Genomic DNA, 19,653 nt, shown 5'->3' with positions numbered 1-19,653 from the left:
TCATTAATTCAACTGTCTTAACCGCAATGTGTTTTCACTGGTGCAGGTGTTAAACTTTACCTGGGATTAGAAATCTGGATGGTTAATTGATGTTTTACGCACGACTTATGAGAAATGCCTGGCTTAATTTATCTGAATTATGCAGTAGATATAAGCAGGAAAGGCTCTTGTTTTCATTAAGGCTTTCTATGTTAAGTTAACTTACTAAGTTTATACACTACATTCCAAATTATTATGCAAATTATATCTTTCTCTGATTTTCATAATTAGTCAATGCAAATGACAGTCAGTATAATTTTCTAGTTATCCACCACAGGCGCATAATTTGAATTTTATTGAGCTAACAAAATTTATTTAAAAAAAAAAAAACTGAAAATGCATTACAATAATTTGTTCCAAATTATTATGCACAACAGAGTTAAAACATTTTATAGGCTGTAAAGAACTGAAAATGGGATTTTGTTGAATTTGCAGCTTTAGGGGGTCATATTTACTGAAATTAAAAGCTATTTAAATCAAAAACATCCTAACAGGGCATGTTGCATCTTGACATAGGACCCCCTCTTTAATATCACCTTCACAATCCTTGCATCCATTGAACTTGTGAGTTTTTGGACAGTTTCTGCTTGAATTTCTTTGCAGGATGTCAGAATAGCCTCCCAGAGCTGCTGTTTTGATGCAAACCGCCTCCCATCCTCATAGATCTTTTGCTTGCTCCAAAGGTTTTGGGTTTAAGGTCAGGGGAGGATGTTGGCCACACCATAATCTTTTATGCCCATAGCAGCCAATGACACAGAGGCAGCATTAGATGGTGCACTGCCGTGCATAAAGATGATTTTGTTACGAAAGGCACTGTTCTTCTTTTATTACCATGGAAGAAAGTGGTCAGTCATTATACTTTGCAGAGGTCATTTTCACCTCCAGGGACCCTACAGGGGCCTACCAGCTCTATCCCCATGACTCTGGCACCTTCTTGCTGATGTCGCAGCCTTGTTGGGACATGGTGGCCAGCCACCAACCATCTACTCCATCCATCTGGACCATCCAGAATTGCACAACACTCATCAGTAACCAAGACTGTTTAAAAATTAGTCTTCATGTATGCCTGGGCCCACTGCAACCGTTTCTGCTTGTGAGCATTGGTTAGCGGTGGCTGAATAGTAGGTTTATGCACAACTGCAAGCCTCTGAAGGATCCTACACCTTGAGTTTCATGGGACTCCAGAGGGACCAGTAGCTTCAAATACCCGTTTGATGCTTTGTAATGGCATTTTAGCAGCTGCTCTCTTAATCAGATGAATTTGTCTGGCAGAAACCTTCCTCATTCTGCCTTTATCTGCACGAACCTGTCTGTACACTGAATCAGCCACAAATGTCTTCACAGTCTGATGATCATGCTTAAGTTTTCTTAAAATATCTAACGCTTTAATACCTTGCCCAAGGCATTGCACTATTTGACGCTTTTCGGCAGCATAGACAATCTTTTTCGTTCTCTTAGTGCTTGAAACCTGTGGCCTGATTAATAATGTGGAACAACCTTCTTCAGTACTTTTCCTTTGATTGGGTTTATCTGGCAAACTAATTATCATACGTGTCTGAGATTCATTTCAGTGATCCAAAGAGCCCCAAGACACAACACCATCCCATCCATGAGTTTAATTTAAAAACTAAACATTTAATTTTTATGACACCTACATCCAATTTGCATAATAATTTGGAACAGAGTGTACAGCGGTGAATAAAAATAAAGACTAGAACTTGTAACTGGTTAAGGTCATCCAAAAATGAGAATTCTGCTTTATTTAAAATGGAGAGAAAAAAATTTAAAAATAGCAAAAAAAAAAAAAAAACGTTACCTCTTTATGAGAGTCTTTGTGTGCCTCTAATGTCTTCATGATGGTGAGTTCTGCATAGTTCTTGAAGCGAGCTGGCTGAATTCTTAGGATTTCTTTTAGAACACGCAGAGCCATAGCTCGAATTGTGTGCTGTAAGAAAAAAAAGAAGCAGAATGTAAATTACCCAGTCAGGCAGAGAGAGGGAAAAGTGTTGCTTACAAATGTTTATAAAGGAATGGAGAACTGTGAAAAAGCATTGCGTTTTTGGAGGGACACAAACAAAACCTCATGTATACAATGTAATGCAACTGGTATTCACCAACTCTCCAACTACCAAAGCACTTTTTACTTTATACATTTTTTACATGCCATGGAACAGGAGGGACTCAGCACATCACAAAAAAGTTAGGTGTAAATGGCTGTCTAGGTAAAGTCTCACATCTTTGTCTCCAAGTGTCTCCAGGAGCAGCAGCAGGATGGTCTTAAAATGCTCGTCCCACACAGCTAGGCTGTCTTCTCGGGTGATCTTTAGCAGTTCCACCAGCGCCCCTTTTCTTTCCTCCACTCGCTCATTGTGATTAGACAGCTCTTTCAGCAGATCTGCCACCAGGTCTAAAAAATCCAAAGCAAATTCAGCAAAAAAACAAAACAAAAAAAAAAACAACCACAACAGGCAAAAGAACAGGCAAAGGACCAGATTTTTTTTTTTACAAGTAAACATCTTGGATTAGTATTTCCTTGGATTTGTACACAGACATTTGCTAGATATAACTCTAATTATATTACAGATATAAATCCAAGCTCTGTTAGTTTTTGCCTACAGCAAAGAAAGCAGTGATATAAAGACAGGAAAAAAACTTTATGCAGTAATACAGAGCCACCACCAAAAGTTTTATCATATTAAGTCATTGCACGATATTAGTGACTCACACACTGCTAATACAGAAGCAGCCATGCCACCAAAGATGAGATGCGGTAAATGGAAAACACTGGTAGAAAGCAGACTGACATAGGACAAAACAAAAATATAAGATTTTTGTTGCTCGGAGGGAAAGTCTGTTATTCTACTGAGTCGGCCTTTACCAGGAGCAAAGCCCTTGGAGAGCACCATCTTGTTCTCACTGCACTCCTGCCGACGGCCTGTAGAGAGGGAAGGAAAGGAGGAGGGAGGACAGTAGGGATGTGATGACCAATACTAGGTGAAACCCCAGACATTCCTTGATCCCCTACTAGCCCTTTAGTCTTTATGAAGAGTACACATGAAAAATAAAGTCTAATTCCTTAGAGGGAGCATTAAAACCTTTGTCTTATTTATTCAAAATCTTTATATATAGCATTCCATGTAACTATCTTGCTGCAGTTTTCTATCTCATGTCTCCTTGTGTATTAGGGCAAAACAAATTTGATGATAAAATACATATTTCTGTCACAGCCGAATACCACCCAAATGTTTTTTTTGCAGTCTACTTTAAAAAAAAAAAAAAAAACTTTATTCTTTACCCTTCCATTCGAGACTATTGCTTGCTGCACTAAAAATCTTTTTTTTCATGCTCTATACAGTTTCGCTTTGATGATTTAACACAGATAGCAATGACCATATGGAGTGGTATGAAACAGACAAGGTGAGCAGAGCAGAACTGAATTAATAGCAGAGTGCAAACTCACAATCACGGAACTGTTCCACATCATCATCAAAGACAGCCTCTTTCAAAGCACTCTTATCATAACCACCAATGGTGTCTCCATAGCCATATGGAGCGAACTCTCGTGTCCGTGGCCCAGCAAAAGACCGTGGAGAGGGGGTGTTGAGCAGAGATGTTTTGTTATCCAAGGCAGTGCGTCCTCCCTCAACTATATCCAAACCTAACCGAGAATCTGATCCAGGTGACGCAGTCTCCCGGCCAACCTGGGGGAAATTTGTGTTCAGAAAATCTTCTTTTTTTTTAATCACCCAAATAAATTCACAAAATATAAGCATTTATGTATGTAGTGTCGCTAAAGCTGCTCTTGAAATGGAAAAACTTTTTCAGATTTTAATATACAGTAGATAGTTTTTTTCTTCCGTTAATACTGTTTATGACATGATAAAATTTCACTAAAATACAATTACATGTTCAGTGACAACAATATATGGATATAGAATATGTTCTTCACTTGTCTTCACATCTGACACTGGTTTGTTTGAATATTTAAAGAGGACCCATATATGTAGGTCAAACCATATTGCATAAAAACATAAAATCTGAGGAAAAAAAAAACATTTAATTAACATTTAAAATTTTTTTTTTTAATGTTTTTCCTGATCTGTGCATCTGTCTGTAGCTTGTGTTTAGGTGCGTTTTTAAATCCTGCATTCTGCACTATGAAATATGAACCTCTCAATCCTTGCAGTGATTTCTTTAACCTGGCTTAAATCAGTGAGGAAACAATCCCTGAATGTAGTATAGACGTCATGCTGTATGTGTGCGCACATGCACAGCTGAATGACATTATCTGAAACAAATGAGAATCAACTTCAGTCTGCAATTGACTGGTTTTGTCACATTGTCCCGATCAGACAGAGCCCGGTGCTGTTATAATAAGAAGTCTGAATGAACCCAAGTTTAAGAGCATGCAACAAAAATTTATCTACCCTTTAAGAATGAGTAACAAATTAAACTATATACATAAGCTGTATCGTGTGGGTTTACACTGGTATATTGTACACACTTTTGCTAAGAAATTTCTGTTATTTTATTAACAAGGAATAAAATGCTGCTGGTGTAAAGACCACATGGCCCTCAGCACAAGACCAATTCACACATGTGGTGATGTTTTTATATCACAACACATTTTAATATCTTTTCCTATTCCTAAAAATGCAGCTGTAGCACAAAAACTAAGCAAGTTTAGAAACTGTGAGAGCACCTACCCCATCATCCTTCTTAAATTCACGTCTGACTGGCTCATTAAGGTCCTCCTCGCTGCGATACCTAAAGCTCTGGATAGCCTCTGTTACACCACGCAGTGAACTGTAGATTTCATCAGAGTTCATATTCTCTGTGTCATACTCCAGCATACTATCCAGAAGAAAAGGGAGAAAACAGAAGTCAGAATTATGATGGATATATGTAAAGCAGAAAAATCATTGTGACGAATCATTGTGAAGCATCATTGAGAAGGATCATGAGTTAACTAAACAGTACAATAAGGTAAAGAGAAGAAACAAGAATTAAATATGCCTTGTTAATTTTTAATTGACTGCACATGCACTATTTTTTAAAAAGTTGTCGAAGAAAATCTTGGATTCCTTAGCACAAGCTGAATAAGGTCAGTCAAACGTTATTCATTTCAAGCCAAATGTGCTGGATTATTGCCGGTTTTGCTGAATAAAATTCTTAGGGGGCCATCACACCGAGCTACATTCCTGTAGCATTCCCATACATCCTTAGAAAATTAGGTAAATGCTGTAAGAATACGTAATTGGGGAGGGGTTGGGGGAGGTGGAGCGTAGTGCAATTTGATCGGACAGAAATAATTTGGTTTGATCTTACTGAACATGATGAGAGCTTGATCATGCACACGATAGGAAATTAGTGACAGTATACAGTAGATGAATTGAAAATTTGACAGGGATGTGGCTAGAAAATAATATGAACCTGACATAAAATGCACATTTTTTTAGTTTGACCCCACTCTTACTGCACTTGATATTTTTAGGATGCAGTGTGAACTTGATGGTCTTCGTCAGAGTGTAACAGCCCCCTAACAATTGCCATAATGTTATGATCGGGCTTGTCCTGAGTGGATGGGGTCTTAGCACCCATGCTGTCCCCCTTATATTGATAACCTAGTGGCTGAGTTACCTGGGGGAGAATGCGCAGCGCAGGGCCCTGAGGGAAGGGGCAGGGACTGAGGGCTGAGATGGAGGAGGTGCTGGGTGCTTTGAGAACCCATCGACACTCCAACCCCACAACCGACTGTGCCCAAAGATCAGCCAGAGAAAGAGAGAGAGAAAAATGGGGCAGGAGAGGAAATAAAAGATACATGACGGGCAGGACAAGAGAAAAGAGATAACAGAAGAGAAGAATGGAAGGAGACAAGAATAGAAAAGGAATGGAAATTAAAGGAGAGGAGAGGAAAGAAGAAGAGTGGGGTATGGAAGGAAGAACAGGAAGAGAGATATATTTGGAATGTTGAGGTTATGTATTGTTTAAGGAGTTTTAGAATGGATTAGAAACCCATAAACTTGTCAAAAAGGCCTTTTAGGAGAACAACAGGTATTATTGACCTAATAATAATAAAATAGCTAAGCTGAGGGCTGGGTATCGTTCAAGGATTTTCAGTACAGGTGCCAGAATGATGCCGTTTGTAAGATCTATTTTGATAAGCACATTCATGCAAACACTGTTCATATTAATAAATAAAAATTTATAAAAGCCAGAACTGAATTAGGACCATCATTACCAGACAGCTGCTGCACCTGCTATACCACTAACTGACACTTGATTTAGCTCTCTCTTTCTTGTTGCAAGCTATAGCTACAATCCAACAACATCTAAAGTCACATGAGGTCTCAATTTAAACCAACGATATCACACCCAGTACAGCTTTTAATAAAAATGGGCAAATAGTTTTTACTAAAAGTTAGTTGCCAAAATCCCAGTCTTAATGCTGTCCTCATTATGGGATTAGGGGTTATCCAGTGGTGGTAAGGTTTTATAACATTATGCTAGCTGGAATAATAAAAGGAAGATGGCTGTGGTTTGCTGGTCTTACTTTTGAGTAAATATCAACTTTCTACACTTAAATGTATTCCTGCATATTCAAGTGTTCATTAATTGATTGTGTTTGCAGCAATGTCCTTTTTGTATGCACAGCATTGTGCAATGAAAGAACTGAGTCATACTTTAGAACGCATGGACATTTTTATACTTGTTATGCGACTCACACACAAGACAAGACAAGCCTCTTAAAACACTACACACAAAAGCCGTATCTCTGTGCATTGTGATTAGCATACTGCAAGTTTATTGACTCCCTGGCGCTAATAAAATTTACTCCTTAGGTACTGAAATTATGTACCAAGTGACAAGGCATTTTTTTGTATACTTAGTGTTGAAGCATTTTGTTCAGTATCTGTACTGTAAAGTTTAACAGTATTGTATTGTTCAGTACCCAGCCCTAGTAAAAGCATTGTGAGAGAAGTTAAAGAGAACAACAATGTGAGACCTACCACAAGTACGGTATACACTACACTTCCAAGACTGACATGCACTCATGCATTATTTGGATTGTAAACACTGAATGAGAGAGAAAGGCAAATTACCTTGGTGAAAGGCCAGTGTGAGAGGAATTAGTGGGAGAGGTGAGGGGGCTCGTCCTGCTGGATGAATGCCTTGGTGGTGTACGGCCAATTGTGTTGCTGGGAGAACTCTGAATCAACAAAACAAAAGGAAAATAAAACAGTAAACCTGTACTTAGAGACACAAGTGGAAAATTCAGCATCAAGACTTGCTGCTTGGATGCTTGATGACAGGCTATAGAGTAACATCTAAAGATGGCCAGTGGGCATAATGAGAGCACGGTGTAATCAAATAAATGCTTGGTTTTGGAAGTAAGACAAAAAAAAAGCACTTACTACACCACTGGTGCTGCTGGAGTTCTTCAGGTGTGTATGGAGGAGCTTGGTGGCTCCATCCTGGAATGTTTTGGGCAAAGCTCCAAGAAGCATGGTGAATTCAGGTGTGTTCAGCTCAAAGAGAGAGATCAGCACCACCTGGGCAGCCTGCACAACATAAAACACAATCACAACCTGCAGTCTAAACCAAGCCAACTGGTTATGAACTTTTATAAAGAACAACTGTTAGCAATTACATTGAAAACTTGGGTAAACAATACAGCAAGGAGATCAGAGAGGCAATCCAGAAAAGCTGGTCACAAACCAAGAGAAAGCTCAAAAGTACTTTGTGCATTATGCTGTCAATTTCCTATCACAGCTTACTAGCAACTAAACACAGACATGCATACAGTTTATATGATGGTTATTTTGGCAGAACTTTCAGCGTGTGTTAGGAAGGAAAGAAAAATGCTAGTCCTTGTGTTTTGTGCAACAAAATATAGTAGTATTTCAATTTCTAACTGTGTCATTGTGTGAGGCCTAAGATGCAGGTTAGTGACAGAAAAGTCACGCTCATCACGCTTGTGTAAGGGGTTAAAGGCCATGACATGTGTTGATTGACAGTTAAGCTGACAGGAGGCTGCTACCTGCTTACACCTTTCCTCCAGATTACCCTCTCCTGGCAGTGCGGCTGTAGTGACTGGCCTGCCTGAAAACTCCTCACTCGCCCAGTTATGAAGGGTCTAGGCCACAGCGTAAGGGTGAGACAACAATAACTGACAGCCAACTGTAGGCTCTTACAGGTAGAGTCCAAAACAATGAATTTGAAACTAAACAATCAAGAAACGTGCTTAAAGCATAGACTTTCCTTTAATCTCAACGGCTTAAAAAAAATCACATTAACAGAGTATGTAAAATGCTAACTTTTTGGTAAACTCCTTCAATTAAAAAAAGTCTACATTTGTGATTGAAAGTCTAAATCAAATCAAACTTTAATCACATCGTAATTGGTTTATTTAAATGCAGTGGTCATGTTTTGCTGTGCAGTGGTCATGTTTTGCTGTGCAGACAAAATTACAAAATGTGTACCTGTTCAATTACTTTGTGCCTGAGTGCACGTGTGTAAGAGAGAAGACATTTTGGCTTAAGATGAATGAAAAATGACATTAGAATTTCAGCGTTCGTGTCCTGATGTTTACCTCTAGATGTGTTAAAAAAAACAGCTTTGGGGCAAACCACCACATTTTTAGGTGAGCAGCAGCATTGGAAAAAAAGTGTTGAAGTAAATATCACTTAATATTTGCTTTCTTGCAATAACTAAATTACATCAACACAGTGGCATCACCAAACTGTTTCAGGAAGTTTCTTACTTATTTCTCCTCTTTAGAAAGTGCAAACCTGCCCAGTCTAAAATTTCCCTAATTTTCCCTCCCCGATGAAGTCATTATGTTGTCATTGTTGAGTGTTTTGGGTCTTTGCCTTTCTGCATGATATTTAGTCCAATTAGTTTGAATGCATAACTCTCTCAACTGCCAGACCATGTTTCTGCAGACTTCTAAATTAATTTTGCTGCTAACATGAGTTACATCATCAATACAGATTCAGGAACCCATTTCCCTAAATAGCAATGCAAGCCATGAAATTACCTTCACTGTGTTCCCTTTCAGTCAATTCACTCAGTACAACACATATTGTATGGGATATCACGCCCTCTCGTGTCCTGGCTAAAGCCACCTTTATTCACACCGTAAAGGCAGGCAAACCTGTGGTGACGTAGGTGTAGCCCCGCCTACACCTATAAATCATCGTCGCCACGATTGACCCTCAGTTCTTACACTCTTCACCTCGCTGTAAACACCTTTTCAGTAGGGTTTTCTAGGTGCTGCTAGTTAACTCTAAATTTTTACTTTATAAAACTGCGCTTAAAATCAGCTTAACTGCTCTTGTTGGTGTTAGCGACAACAGCCTCATTTTGGTAAGTTGTCTACCCGCGGAGCACTGACTTTTAAGTTTGCTGTCAGTCGGAACATTAGCGACATCTCAGTTTGGTTGGCTTTTGTGTAGCCGTGCTAACAGTGCCAGCACTGCTCGCCTCATCCCACCATCTCTCAGGGATCGAGGGCGGCATTCATCCAGGCTTTTTTCTGTTCTGGCACCTAGGTGGTGGAATGAACTTCCTCTAGATGTCCGTACATCAGAGACTTTGACTATCTTTAAACGACGACTCAAGACGCATCTGTTTCTCCAGTACTTGGACTAACCTCCCCCCATAAACACCCCCCCCCAACACAACTAGGAAAGCTCTTCCTAGTTGTGTTGGACTAATGGCACTTAGTTATTAACCTAGTTAACCCAGTGTAAGTATGTATCCAATGATGTAAACATTAAAGCACTTTTTGTAAGTCGCTCTGGATAAGAGCGTCTGCCAAATGCCTAAATGTAACAGTGCTAGCTGGCATGAGCATGGAAGCTAATGTGGCAAAGGTCCGGTTCTACCGACTTGATATAACGGCCCCCTCAGTGACTCATTGTGTCCTCTCTCCGGGGTCCATGATGCAGTAGAGTAGCTATCAGGGTTCTTGTAGCTAACTTTGGTAGATGCTCGGCGGGGCGTGAATATATGTCCCATACAATATGTGTTGTAACGAGTGAATTGACTGAAAGTGAACGAATGGGTATGACTGTAACCTCTGTTCCTCGAAGGAGAGGAACGAGGTACAACACATTGCTGCCCCGCCTTACAGTTACGCTCGGCGAAGAGCGGCTGTCGAACTGTGGATCAACTGTGGCGACGATGGTTTACAGGTGTAGGCGGGGCTACACCTACGTCACCACAGGTTTGCCTGCATTTACGACATGAATAAAGGTGGCTTCAGCCAGGACAAGAGAGTGCCATATGAGGGACAATATGTGTTGTACCTCGTTCCTCTCCTTCAGGGAACAGAGGTTATAGTCATAACCATTCGTTTTATTATTGAGTTTGTATGCTTCGGATCCTGAAAGACCACTGGCCTTTCTATTACTTTGATAGAGGTCCATCTTGGTTCATGTCATGTATTGGCTATGTCTAATACCTGTTCAGTACTTTAAAATGGCTTGCATTTCGCCCTTGGACAATTCTCTAGTCTTTATTTTAACAAGAAACACATATCAGTTACATGTACCAATATTATCTCTTGAAAAATGTGGCCGTTCAAACTAAATGGATTTTGTTTGAAGTTGTTTAACAAATCTAAATGTCAGGAAATGACTTCTGAAATTTGACCAGCTATCATCTTTTGATCTTAAGCAGATAAGAAATGCTTTTAGTATATAGCAAAAAATAGAATTACCGTTCCAATACTTTGGCACAGGACTGTGTAAAAAATCTTTTTTAAGTATACACATCTTGGTGGAGACATACCTTCCTAACATCAGAGCTTTTGGGTTCTGTGGTCCAGGTTATGATACGGGACACAGCTAATCTTGTCTCACTGGAATTCACAAAGTCTGCAGGGTCCATCTGCCTTGCCAGGGACTCAATGTACTTCAGGATGGCCACCTTAACCTGCAGTTTTAAATAGCAACATTCAATGTACAAAACACAAAACATAAATAATTACTAACTAAATATGTAGGTAAGAGCTACTCAAAGCACATACCTTCAAGTTGGGAGTTTGTGTTTGATCAACAATAAACCTCATAAGGATGTTAAATTGTTGGTCAAATGGGAAAGATTCACTGCAGGACAGAAATGAAACATTGTGAGAAGAACATTAAACAAGCACTTAAATTGAATCTGATTCAGAAATGCATCTAACCGAGTGACATCCAGAGCCCTTTGAACTTTGGCCTGAACTGAACCCAAGAGATCGGCTCCCATCTTCTTTAGCAGCTGAGTAAGCAAGACAAAAAGCCAGTCCTGAAGGTCCTCTCTATGAACCGTAATGAAGTCTACCAGAGTCTCCAGGAACATGCTGAACACCTGAGACACAAAATACACTAGGTAGAGCCACATATATCAGCACTTTGAAGACTTGTAAATAATGAACTTATCATGAAAGAACATCACTGGAAAATCTAAACTGCAAATACAGGATAATAGCTGTTATACTATAATGGATGTACCAGTATAATGTAAATTTACAGAGGAACAGGGAAAACCAGGCGAGCTTCACTTACTCTCTGTTATTAACATCCAGACCAAGGCAGAACATGCAAATAATAAAAACACACTCAGTTAGAGGGCACAAATCAGCTTTAATAAATATTTTCTAGAACTGCTCTTTTAGCATTATTTTTAAGTGTTTAAACCAAGCAAGACAATTCACACATATTACATACAAAGTTAGTAAATAAAAGCCCATGCCATCGTTCCTGTAGGTTACCTTGCTATGAGGATCTGCAAACATCCTTGTGAAGATCTCACATAATCTTTTCATCTCCACTCGGCTGCCAAATACATACAAGTACACATTGTATGTAAAGAAAATGTATGACCGCTATCCGAGACTACAAGTATATTGTATATGCAAGTTGTGACATAACATGCTGACTGTACAGACATTAATCTAATTTAGGCATACCTAAGGACACGCTGGCTCTTAAGTAAGTTCTGCAAGCCCAAGAGGCCTTCCTTTCTCTCAGACCAGTTGGAGCTGGCACAGTGGTTAAGCACCTCAGCAACATCCTCTGTCTGCCGTAAGTAGTGTGGTATCCCTCCATTGCGGGAGCCGTATGATCGCTCAGAGCACGCACTGGATGCATCGCTGTTGGCATCATCATCAGAGTACATCCCTGGTGATTCGTACCGCCTTCTCATCGGTTTGCGCTGTGAGAAAAGCACAAGATACTATGTAAGCTGACACTGGAATAAGAAGTATTCATGGGGGTATAAAGTATTAATTTGAAAAAAAAAAAATCCATGCACAACTCCACTACTTTCTCTTGCCATAAAAAGCCATGCAAGATAAAGCACATTTAGATAAACAATAGGTAATGTATTCACAATGTTCAAAGGGTAATGTATTCACAAGTTTTTAAACTTGAGTCTGGCCTCACAAGACAGTTTGCTAGTTTTGCTATACCCTTAAAACATTAAGGTGTAAGATCAAAAGAAACAGGAGAATATTTCATGTTAGAAACTGATACGTTTCTTGATGCCCAGGTGTGCTGTATCAGATCAATTAATTAATAGCTAGCTCTAAATATCTGCTCATGGTTTGCTCCCTGAATTCACCTATAAATGACATGCTAATAAGATAAACTGATATAAAGACAAAATGTCCTGTGAAAAAAGCAAGACATTTTAAAGCTAAGAAAAGAGGGAAAACATTGTGAGAAAAAAATGGCTAAAACAACATCCCATAATGAATTAAAACAACCTCCACAGGGCAGGGGAAAATGTATTACAACTGACTGTTTGAACAAGACAGAATTCAGTACAGTTTGAATACAGACAACATACCACAAGATGCAACACTAATCAGCAGTAAAAAATGGAAAAGCTTTAAGGTTTACAAGAAAATACAGAGATGACCCATAAAAGAAAGGCTCTCCTCATAATCCACAACATACAAGCATGGAAGAGGCAGTCATGACTTTTTCTTATACAGTGGGGGAAATAAGTATTTGATCCCCTACAGATTTTTTAAGTTTGCCCACTTACAAGGAAATGAAGGGTCTATAATTTTTATTATAGGTTTATGGTAAAGGATTGAGACAGAATATCAACCAAAAATCCAGAAAAAGCACATGATACAAATGTTATGAATTAAGTTGCATTTCAATGAGGGAAATAAGTATTTGATCCCCTAGCAACCAACAATAATTCTGCCTTTCACAAACTGGTTATGTGATCTAGTGGTACACATATTCATATAAAAAGGTGTTTAAAATTGTGCTCTTTGTCATTAACTCAACTTGCTGTTTCCAGAGGAAGAAAAATGCTGACTATGACACTTAGAACACCACAGTTCCTACAATCAAGCAGGGAGATGAAAACATTACGCTTTGGGACCGTTTCTCTGCTAAAGGTACAGATTGACTCTGCTGCACTGAGGGGCCAATGGATAAGGCCATGTTTTGTAAAATTTTGGATGAGAACCTCCTGAAGATGGGTTGTGGATGGGTCTTCCCATGAAAATGACCCCAAACATACTGCAAAGGCAATTAAGGAGTGGCCTTAAGAATAAGCACATTAAGGTCATGGAGTGGTCTAGCCAGTCTTCAGACCTTAATCCAATAGAAAATTCATGGCGAGAGCTGTAACTTCGAGTTGCCAAGCAACAGGCAAGAAACCGTAAACATTTAGAGAAAATCTGTAAAGAATAGTGGATCAAAATGCATTCCAAGATGTGTGCAAATCTGGTAAACAACTACAAGAAACATCTTCAAGGATTCAAGGAGCTTTATTGTCATACCAGCACACTTCCATGTTCTGGTACGAAATTAGGACCCAGGTCCCGTTTAAGCCACAGAGATAGCATAGTAGTATAAATATGAGGGTGTAAATATGTATATACATGAATATAAATAAGAGCAGTCAGAGAATTTAGACATAAACTATACATAGTGTATTGCACATTTTCAGAGGCTGTATTGCACACATTGTGTATTCGACTTATGGGGTTATATATATGTATTGCACCATAGAGTTATATATTACACTAAAAGTTTGATTGTGTTTAATGGGAGAGGACCTACAGAGCACGGCTAGAGTTCAGCAGTCTAATTGCTTCAGGGTAAATGCTGTTTTTGAGCCTGGTGGTCTTGCACTGAAGGCTCCTCAGCCTTCTGCCCGAGGGAAGAGGTTGAAATTGAGCATGGTCAGGGTGGGTGGAGTCCTTAATAATGCGGAGGGCTCTTCCTCTGCATCTTCCAGCAAGAGTTTCTCTACCAAGTACTAAGTTATGTTTTGCTTGGGGATCAAATACTTATTTCTCTCACTGAAATGCAACAGCAAAAAGGCTGTAGTACAAGCATTAAAAAAGAATGCAGCAGTCTGGTTACTGTATGTCAGTCAGTCACTAGCTTAATGCTGTATTAGCAAGCAGGAAATATGCAAACAAATAACTGCTATTTACACTAAGCCTGTATGTTCCAATACCTTTGTTCACCAAAAGAAAACTCAAGGTGTAAAGGTCATGAATTTTTTTTAAACAACTGTACGATCTTCAATTTAAAATTTGAAGACCGTACAGTTTAAATTAAATTATAATTTGTTTTTTAATTAAATAAAAAAAAACAAAAATACCAGCGGAGGGGACTTGGTATCAATATTCTATCAGGTCATGTTGGCAGATATATGATGCAAACTGAAAATGTTATGCATATTGGAATAGAAAATGCCTGTGCTGGTTTTGAAGGCCTGTTTACAGTTTAACTTTGTAATAATAACATGAGTGATACGATGGATTAGTGGAAAGAATGGCAATGCAAACAGTGAGTAAATAACTACCTTATTCCTGGAGTCTCCTAACAGCTGAAGATATTACCAGACAAAACAAGAGAGCAAAAGCAAAAAGACATATATTTCAAAAAGGGAACAGTTGAATGCAAAATAGACATTTTGGAAATGCACCTGGTTTATTTAAACTGTGTAACTGCTATGATGATTCCTGTCACTGTATTCAGTGGGTTATGTACTGGTTAATTAAACCATTTTGTTTAGTATATAGAGCTTATGAAAAAAATGGCATTTCTATTTTTTTTATTATTTTTCCAAGTGACTTGGAAGGTTTTTCTATAAAATATCAAAATCTGTTTTTACATTGCATGTTAACTGAATTAATACTTTTAAAAAATAGTAAGAGGAAAGATTAAAGACAGTGCATTTAAAGACTTTCAGTTTTAAATACATAAAAAAACCCTGAATGTAACAAACAGAATATGGAATATGCGTCTTACTAGAGCATCAGCCACAGCTGCCTCGACGTCTGTCCCTGTGTTTAAAACTTTCATGGCATTAACAGAGGCAGAAATACGTGCTTGGTGGATTAGCCCAAATCGATCTGAAAATAGGGAGAAAACACAAGGAAGAGAGTTAAAATTGGGAATGGAGCCAAAGTAAATCAAAAGTTACTTACCTCAAGTTACTTAATTTGAAGAAAATGGATTTAATTTACAAATGTAAAAAGTGCATAAAGGCCAAATCACCAATATAATCACCTAGTAAAAGCACGTATGAAAATGCTAAACTGATCCATCAGAGATAAACTGAAATAAGGCACGGGCAACTGTAACCCCTTAAGACAATTTTACAGCAAGAAAATGTGGCAGCAGTATCTTCAAAACTAACAAGCTATAGAAAATTTTAAACCGAGTAAGAATAAACACAAATATTGCCTTAATATCTTAAGCTACACCACGCCTTTTACAGAAATCAAAAATATTTATTAACTTTAACTAGAAAAATATGAAACACTTTACACCATCAAGCACAAATGACGATGCAGGACAACTAAGGGAAAACCATGACGATGGACCAAAAAAATGAGTATGGCAAAAAAGAAACTGAAAACACGGAGGGATAAAAAAATTGTATTCTCAAACATTATTCAGATGAAACCAACAGGCAGCAAGTATGCGACCTCTAGTACATAGGATGGAAAAAAAAAATTAAAAAACATACTTAAATGTACATGGCACAATGATGATGGTAAACTTCACACCTCACTTGTCCTAAAGCACTTAATCAAATATCAGAATTGTTAAAAGATGTCAAGTCTAAAAAGAATAAGACACAACGCGAAGTGTGAAAGTTTCGCATGTGTGGCCAAGTTTAAAACATGCTGAATAAAAAAAAAGGGGGGGGGGGCATGCAGGTCACCTGACTGGCCCACGGGCTCGGCCGTGGACAGCGCACTGGTGGAGCGAGAGTGGCGTCGGGACGCTGCGGGGACAGGAGGGGGGGGATGGGTCACACCCAAATGAGGGTTAGTGTTTCACTTAACAAACACCCTGCTATCCTAGGCAGCAAAAATATCAAATTACCCCAGCAAACCCAGGAGACAAACAGACTAGACCTAACAATGTCCAAGAAGTATAACAGGAGTGACATGTTCTATATCCATTTGTAACTTTAAAGCAACATGACAAGCAGCATAAGCAGACTGACAATAAAGTACATTAAGTACATTGCAGTAGGCTTGCTGCCTTTTCACCCCCTCTTTCTGGTATTCACATTTACAACATAAGATACCTTTAGTACTTATCCTTACCCTATTAAGTAACTGTGTTATTTTAAAAAACATTATAATCTACCAAGGCAATATGTAGAATATATATAAATAAGAAAAAACAATACACACAAGTTTCACAAACATTAGTGCATGCAAAACAGAGAGATCAGGAGAGAGATTTAGATCATCAGGGAGGCATTGGGCTGGGACAATTTCTTTATTTAAAAAAAAAGACAATTTCTTTATTAAAAGTGTAGAAATGATTAGGAATGCTTTGGAGTTTTTTGGTCTGATGATTTCACGGCTATATGGGATAGGCTGTTATGATCCATCAGTGCCCGGTCCAATTTACTCACCCAGAGGAGTGAAACCCCGAGCAGGGCTGGTATCGCGGCTGCTCTCGCGACTTGTGTCACGGCTGCAGCCCTGACTCATGCTGGGGCGTGGAATGCGACTGCTCCGAGCTAGCATGCGGTAACGAGAAGCAGGAGGAAGAAGGGCTTTACCACACAGCTCAGCTGTTAGGACACAGGTTAGCGCTTTAGTTAGGTAGTCAATGTGCCACAATTAGCACAAGAATAAGTATTGGAAAGAAAGGGACTTGGCAACAAGCGTTGTGTTTCATTTCAAAGGTTAGACATAAAAGCAAAAGCTGATCACTTTTGGTTTTGGTTAGCATTAGTCTGCCAAGACAATTAATGTAAAAGATGCATGTTTGGGCATTGTAACATCAACAAGCAAAAAACACATCAAAACAATGCAATCTAAGATATAAATCTGGTTAGATTATACACAGTGATCACAAAGATGCTAATAATCATAAACAGATTCTGGTTAATCATCCTTACCATTATTCAGTAACAGGTGAACCAAAGAATAAGACAGCAGTGAGAAACTAATTACACGGTAAAAGCATAAGCATCTTAATTAACTCTGTGCAGATGAGATTCTATTGTGCAAATAATACTTCACAGGCTACGTCTGTAGTTGTTATTATTATGGAGTATACACTGATTATATAATATTTCAAATGGCTTTAAACACATTTTTCTTTCCAAACACAAACTACTTTAAAGATAAAATAATCTTTTCCATGACCTTTAATCTATGTTTAAGGTATTTAGATCTCCGACACTGTGTATGTCCTTACCTATGCCTAGTCTGTTTGGGCTGGTCTCTCGGCTACAGCCCTGGCTTCTAGGGACCCTAGCTCGTTTGTCTGAAGGTGTAGAAGCCATGGCTGGGGTACGCGGGACTCTACCGTATGTGTGACCCAGCAGCTTTCCTGGAGAACTGGAACGGCTTCCCGCTACAAGTGCCAAAGCAATAAAGAAAGCCTGGATCAACGATCAACTTATCCAAACTTCTTTTCAATCTCTATGAGAGTGCTTCTCATATTTTACAGTCAACAAATCAACTAATCTTACAATATACACAAAATTGCTATTTTCACATAATGTACATGTATATCTATGATACTGCTTTACCTACATTGCAACCACTAGACATGGTAGCTTTGATGGAAAAATGTAGACGTATTTAAAAAATGATCTATGTAGAGTATTGGTGGGAAGTTATTAAAACAAGAAACTATACACCCATAATTCTGACACAAATACACAGAGGCAATAAACAAACCAGGAAAAAAACGATTGAAAATAAAATCTGGTGATAAAACGTCACGAGGACAGAAATAAAGACAAAATTTCTCCACTGGAGTTGGAAGGGGAACAACATAATTGCTATATATGGTATGATGAGACCAAAGCAAGGGAAGGTCATGCAGGATGCTGATCAAGGGTTGATGATGTGTCCGTATTGCACAGATGATTATGGGGGCTTACCACCAGCAGGGTTAGCTGATCTGGATCCTTGTATATGAAGGCACGTCAAAGGATACGTGAAAAGTTACAAAAGAAGCTCAGTGCAACATGATTACCCAGCATGCATCAGGTCAAATGTAATTAACTCGTGCATTAGAGAAATTAACTCTCAGAAGACATTACATCACTAAAATGAACATTAAACATCTTGGATGCTTATCTGTGTTACAATAACACAGAATACAGCCAAGAGAGATGATTTTTAATCACTAGAACAGAGGAACCATACTATAAGCGTATGTTTTTTTTTCTTCTGAAAATGAAGATAGTGAATTTGGCATGATGGGCTGTACAAATGTGAATTTAGCTGTTGGAGTGGCTGCTTAAAGTGTGCAAAATATATAGATTGGGTGCACTTACGTTGGGACTGAGACACAACCTTAGCCCTGCTCCGGCCTCGGCTGTCTGTTACTGTAGCGTTTGCACCTACAGTGCTTCCGGAGCTCTGCCTTCTGGTGCGCACACGACCTGAACACAAAATAGGCAGAAGATATAGCATTAGAGAGAGTTATGAGCTTGGAATAGGACAGGCATATGGGGGAAGAAGGAGAAGCAGGACTTGAATGAAAAGAGACAGATGTTAAAAACAGGACAGGATTTACGAATTTTGAAAGTAAAGCAGTTTCAGTACAAGGAATGTGGACATGCTCAGCAAAAATGCCAAACTGCATTTAAGTTTGTATAATGGACATTAAACCACGAGTAATGTTGTCACAACCCAGTATAGTGGCTAATTTAGAGTATGCTTTTAATTTAAAATAGACTGACAATTTCATGATAGTGTTTTGATAATCTGTATAAAAGTTTATGGAAAAGTCCCTAACTGAGTTCAGTTACTAAATAAAGCAGAAAAATCATATAAATAAAAAATAATCCTGAAGAGAAGTATACTGAAGGTCACTTTTAGTCTCAGACAATCTGTCTGGTTTTCTACAAATAGTAAAAAAAAATTTGTCTTAAAGTACAGTTAAAAATTAACACAGTACTATGAAGGTGCCAATAATGTAACTCTAATGCACTGTCCAAATAACAGTTCAGCTTGGACAGATTTGTGACAACAATCAATCAGAGACCCAAAATAAAAATTAATTTAATTTAGTAGACTGCTGCTCCCTATGAAATAGTTTTTTGACAGGGTTAAGGCATCATGCACACAAGACATGCAGAAGTAGAGCT

General features: G+C 38.6%; 1 protein-coding gene across 29 annotated transcripts in view; it reads right to left on the bottom strand.

Annotated features, from left to right (window-relative positions):
- clasp1a (cytoplasmic linker associated protein 1a) overlaps positions 1-19,653 on the bottom strand; it is a 60,939-nt gene that overhangs the window by 6,555 nt on the left and 34,731 nt on the right. For 3 of the 29 annotated variants that reach the window (XM_053497325.1, XM_053497326.1, XM_053497350.1), the window contains 20 exons: positions 18,838-18,945; positions 18,439-18,465; positions 17,745-17,903; positions 16,951-17,112; positions 16,243-16,305; positions 15,321-15,424; positions 14,872-14,895; positions 11,999-12,243; positions 11,801-11,864; positions 11,234-11,397; positions 11,075-11,153; positions 10,837-10,980; positions 8,081-8,176; positions 7,455-7,601; positions 7,143-7,249; positions 4,746-4,893; positions 3,500-3,740; positions 2,918-2,974; positions 2,274-2,446; positions 1,856-1,984 (listed from right to left, as the gene is read on the bottom strand). In XM_053497325.1, the coding sequence (XP_053353300.1) occupies positions 1,856-1,984; positions 2,274-2,446; positions 2,918-2,974; positions 3,500-3,740; positions 4,746-4,893; positions 7,143-7,249; positions 7,455-7,601; positions 8,081-8,176; positions 10,837-10,980; positions 11,075-11,153; positions 11,234-11,397; positions 11,801-11,864; positions 11,999-12,243; positions 14,872-14,895; positions 15,321-15,424; positions 16,243-16,305; positions 16,951-17,112; positions 17,745-17,903; positions 18,439-18,465; positions 18,838-18,945 (2,441 nt within the window). Of the gene's footprint in view, positions 1-1,855; positions 1,985-2,273; positions 2,447-2,917; positions 2,975-3,499; positions 3,741-4,745; positions 4,894-5,660; positions 5,794-7,142; positions 7,250-7,454; positions 7,602-8,080; positions 8,177-10,836; positions 10,981-11,074; positions 11,154-11,233; positions 11,398-11,800; positions 11,865-11,998; positions 12,244-14,871; positions 14,896-15,320; positions 15,425-16,242; positions 16,306-16,950; positions 17,113-17,744; positions 17,904-18,438; positions 18,466-18,837; positions 18,946-19,653 lie in introns of those variants that run through there. The other 26 variants (XM_053497333.1, XM_053497336.1, XM_053497328.1 and 23 more) reach the window with 22 other exon arrangements.

Source organism: Clarias gariepinus, chromosome 5 (genome assembly GCF_024256425.1).
Source record: "Clarias gariepinus isolate MV-2021 ecotype Netherlands chromosome 5, CGAR_prim_01v2, whole genome shotgun sequence".
NCBI classification, from domain to species: domain Eukaryota; kingdom Metazoa; phylum Chordata; class Actinopteri; order Siluriformes; family Clariidae; genus Clarias; species Clarias gariepinus.
Note: the sequence above shows the minus strand (reverse complement) of the source record. Positions and strands in the feature narration are given on the sequence as shown.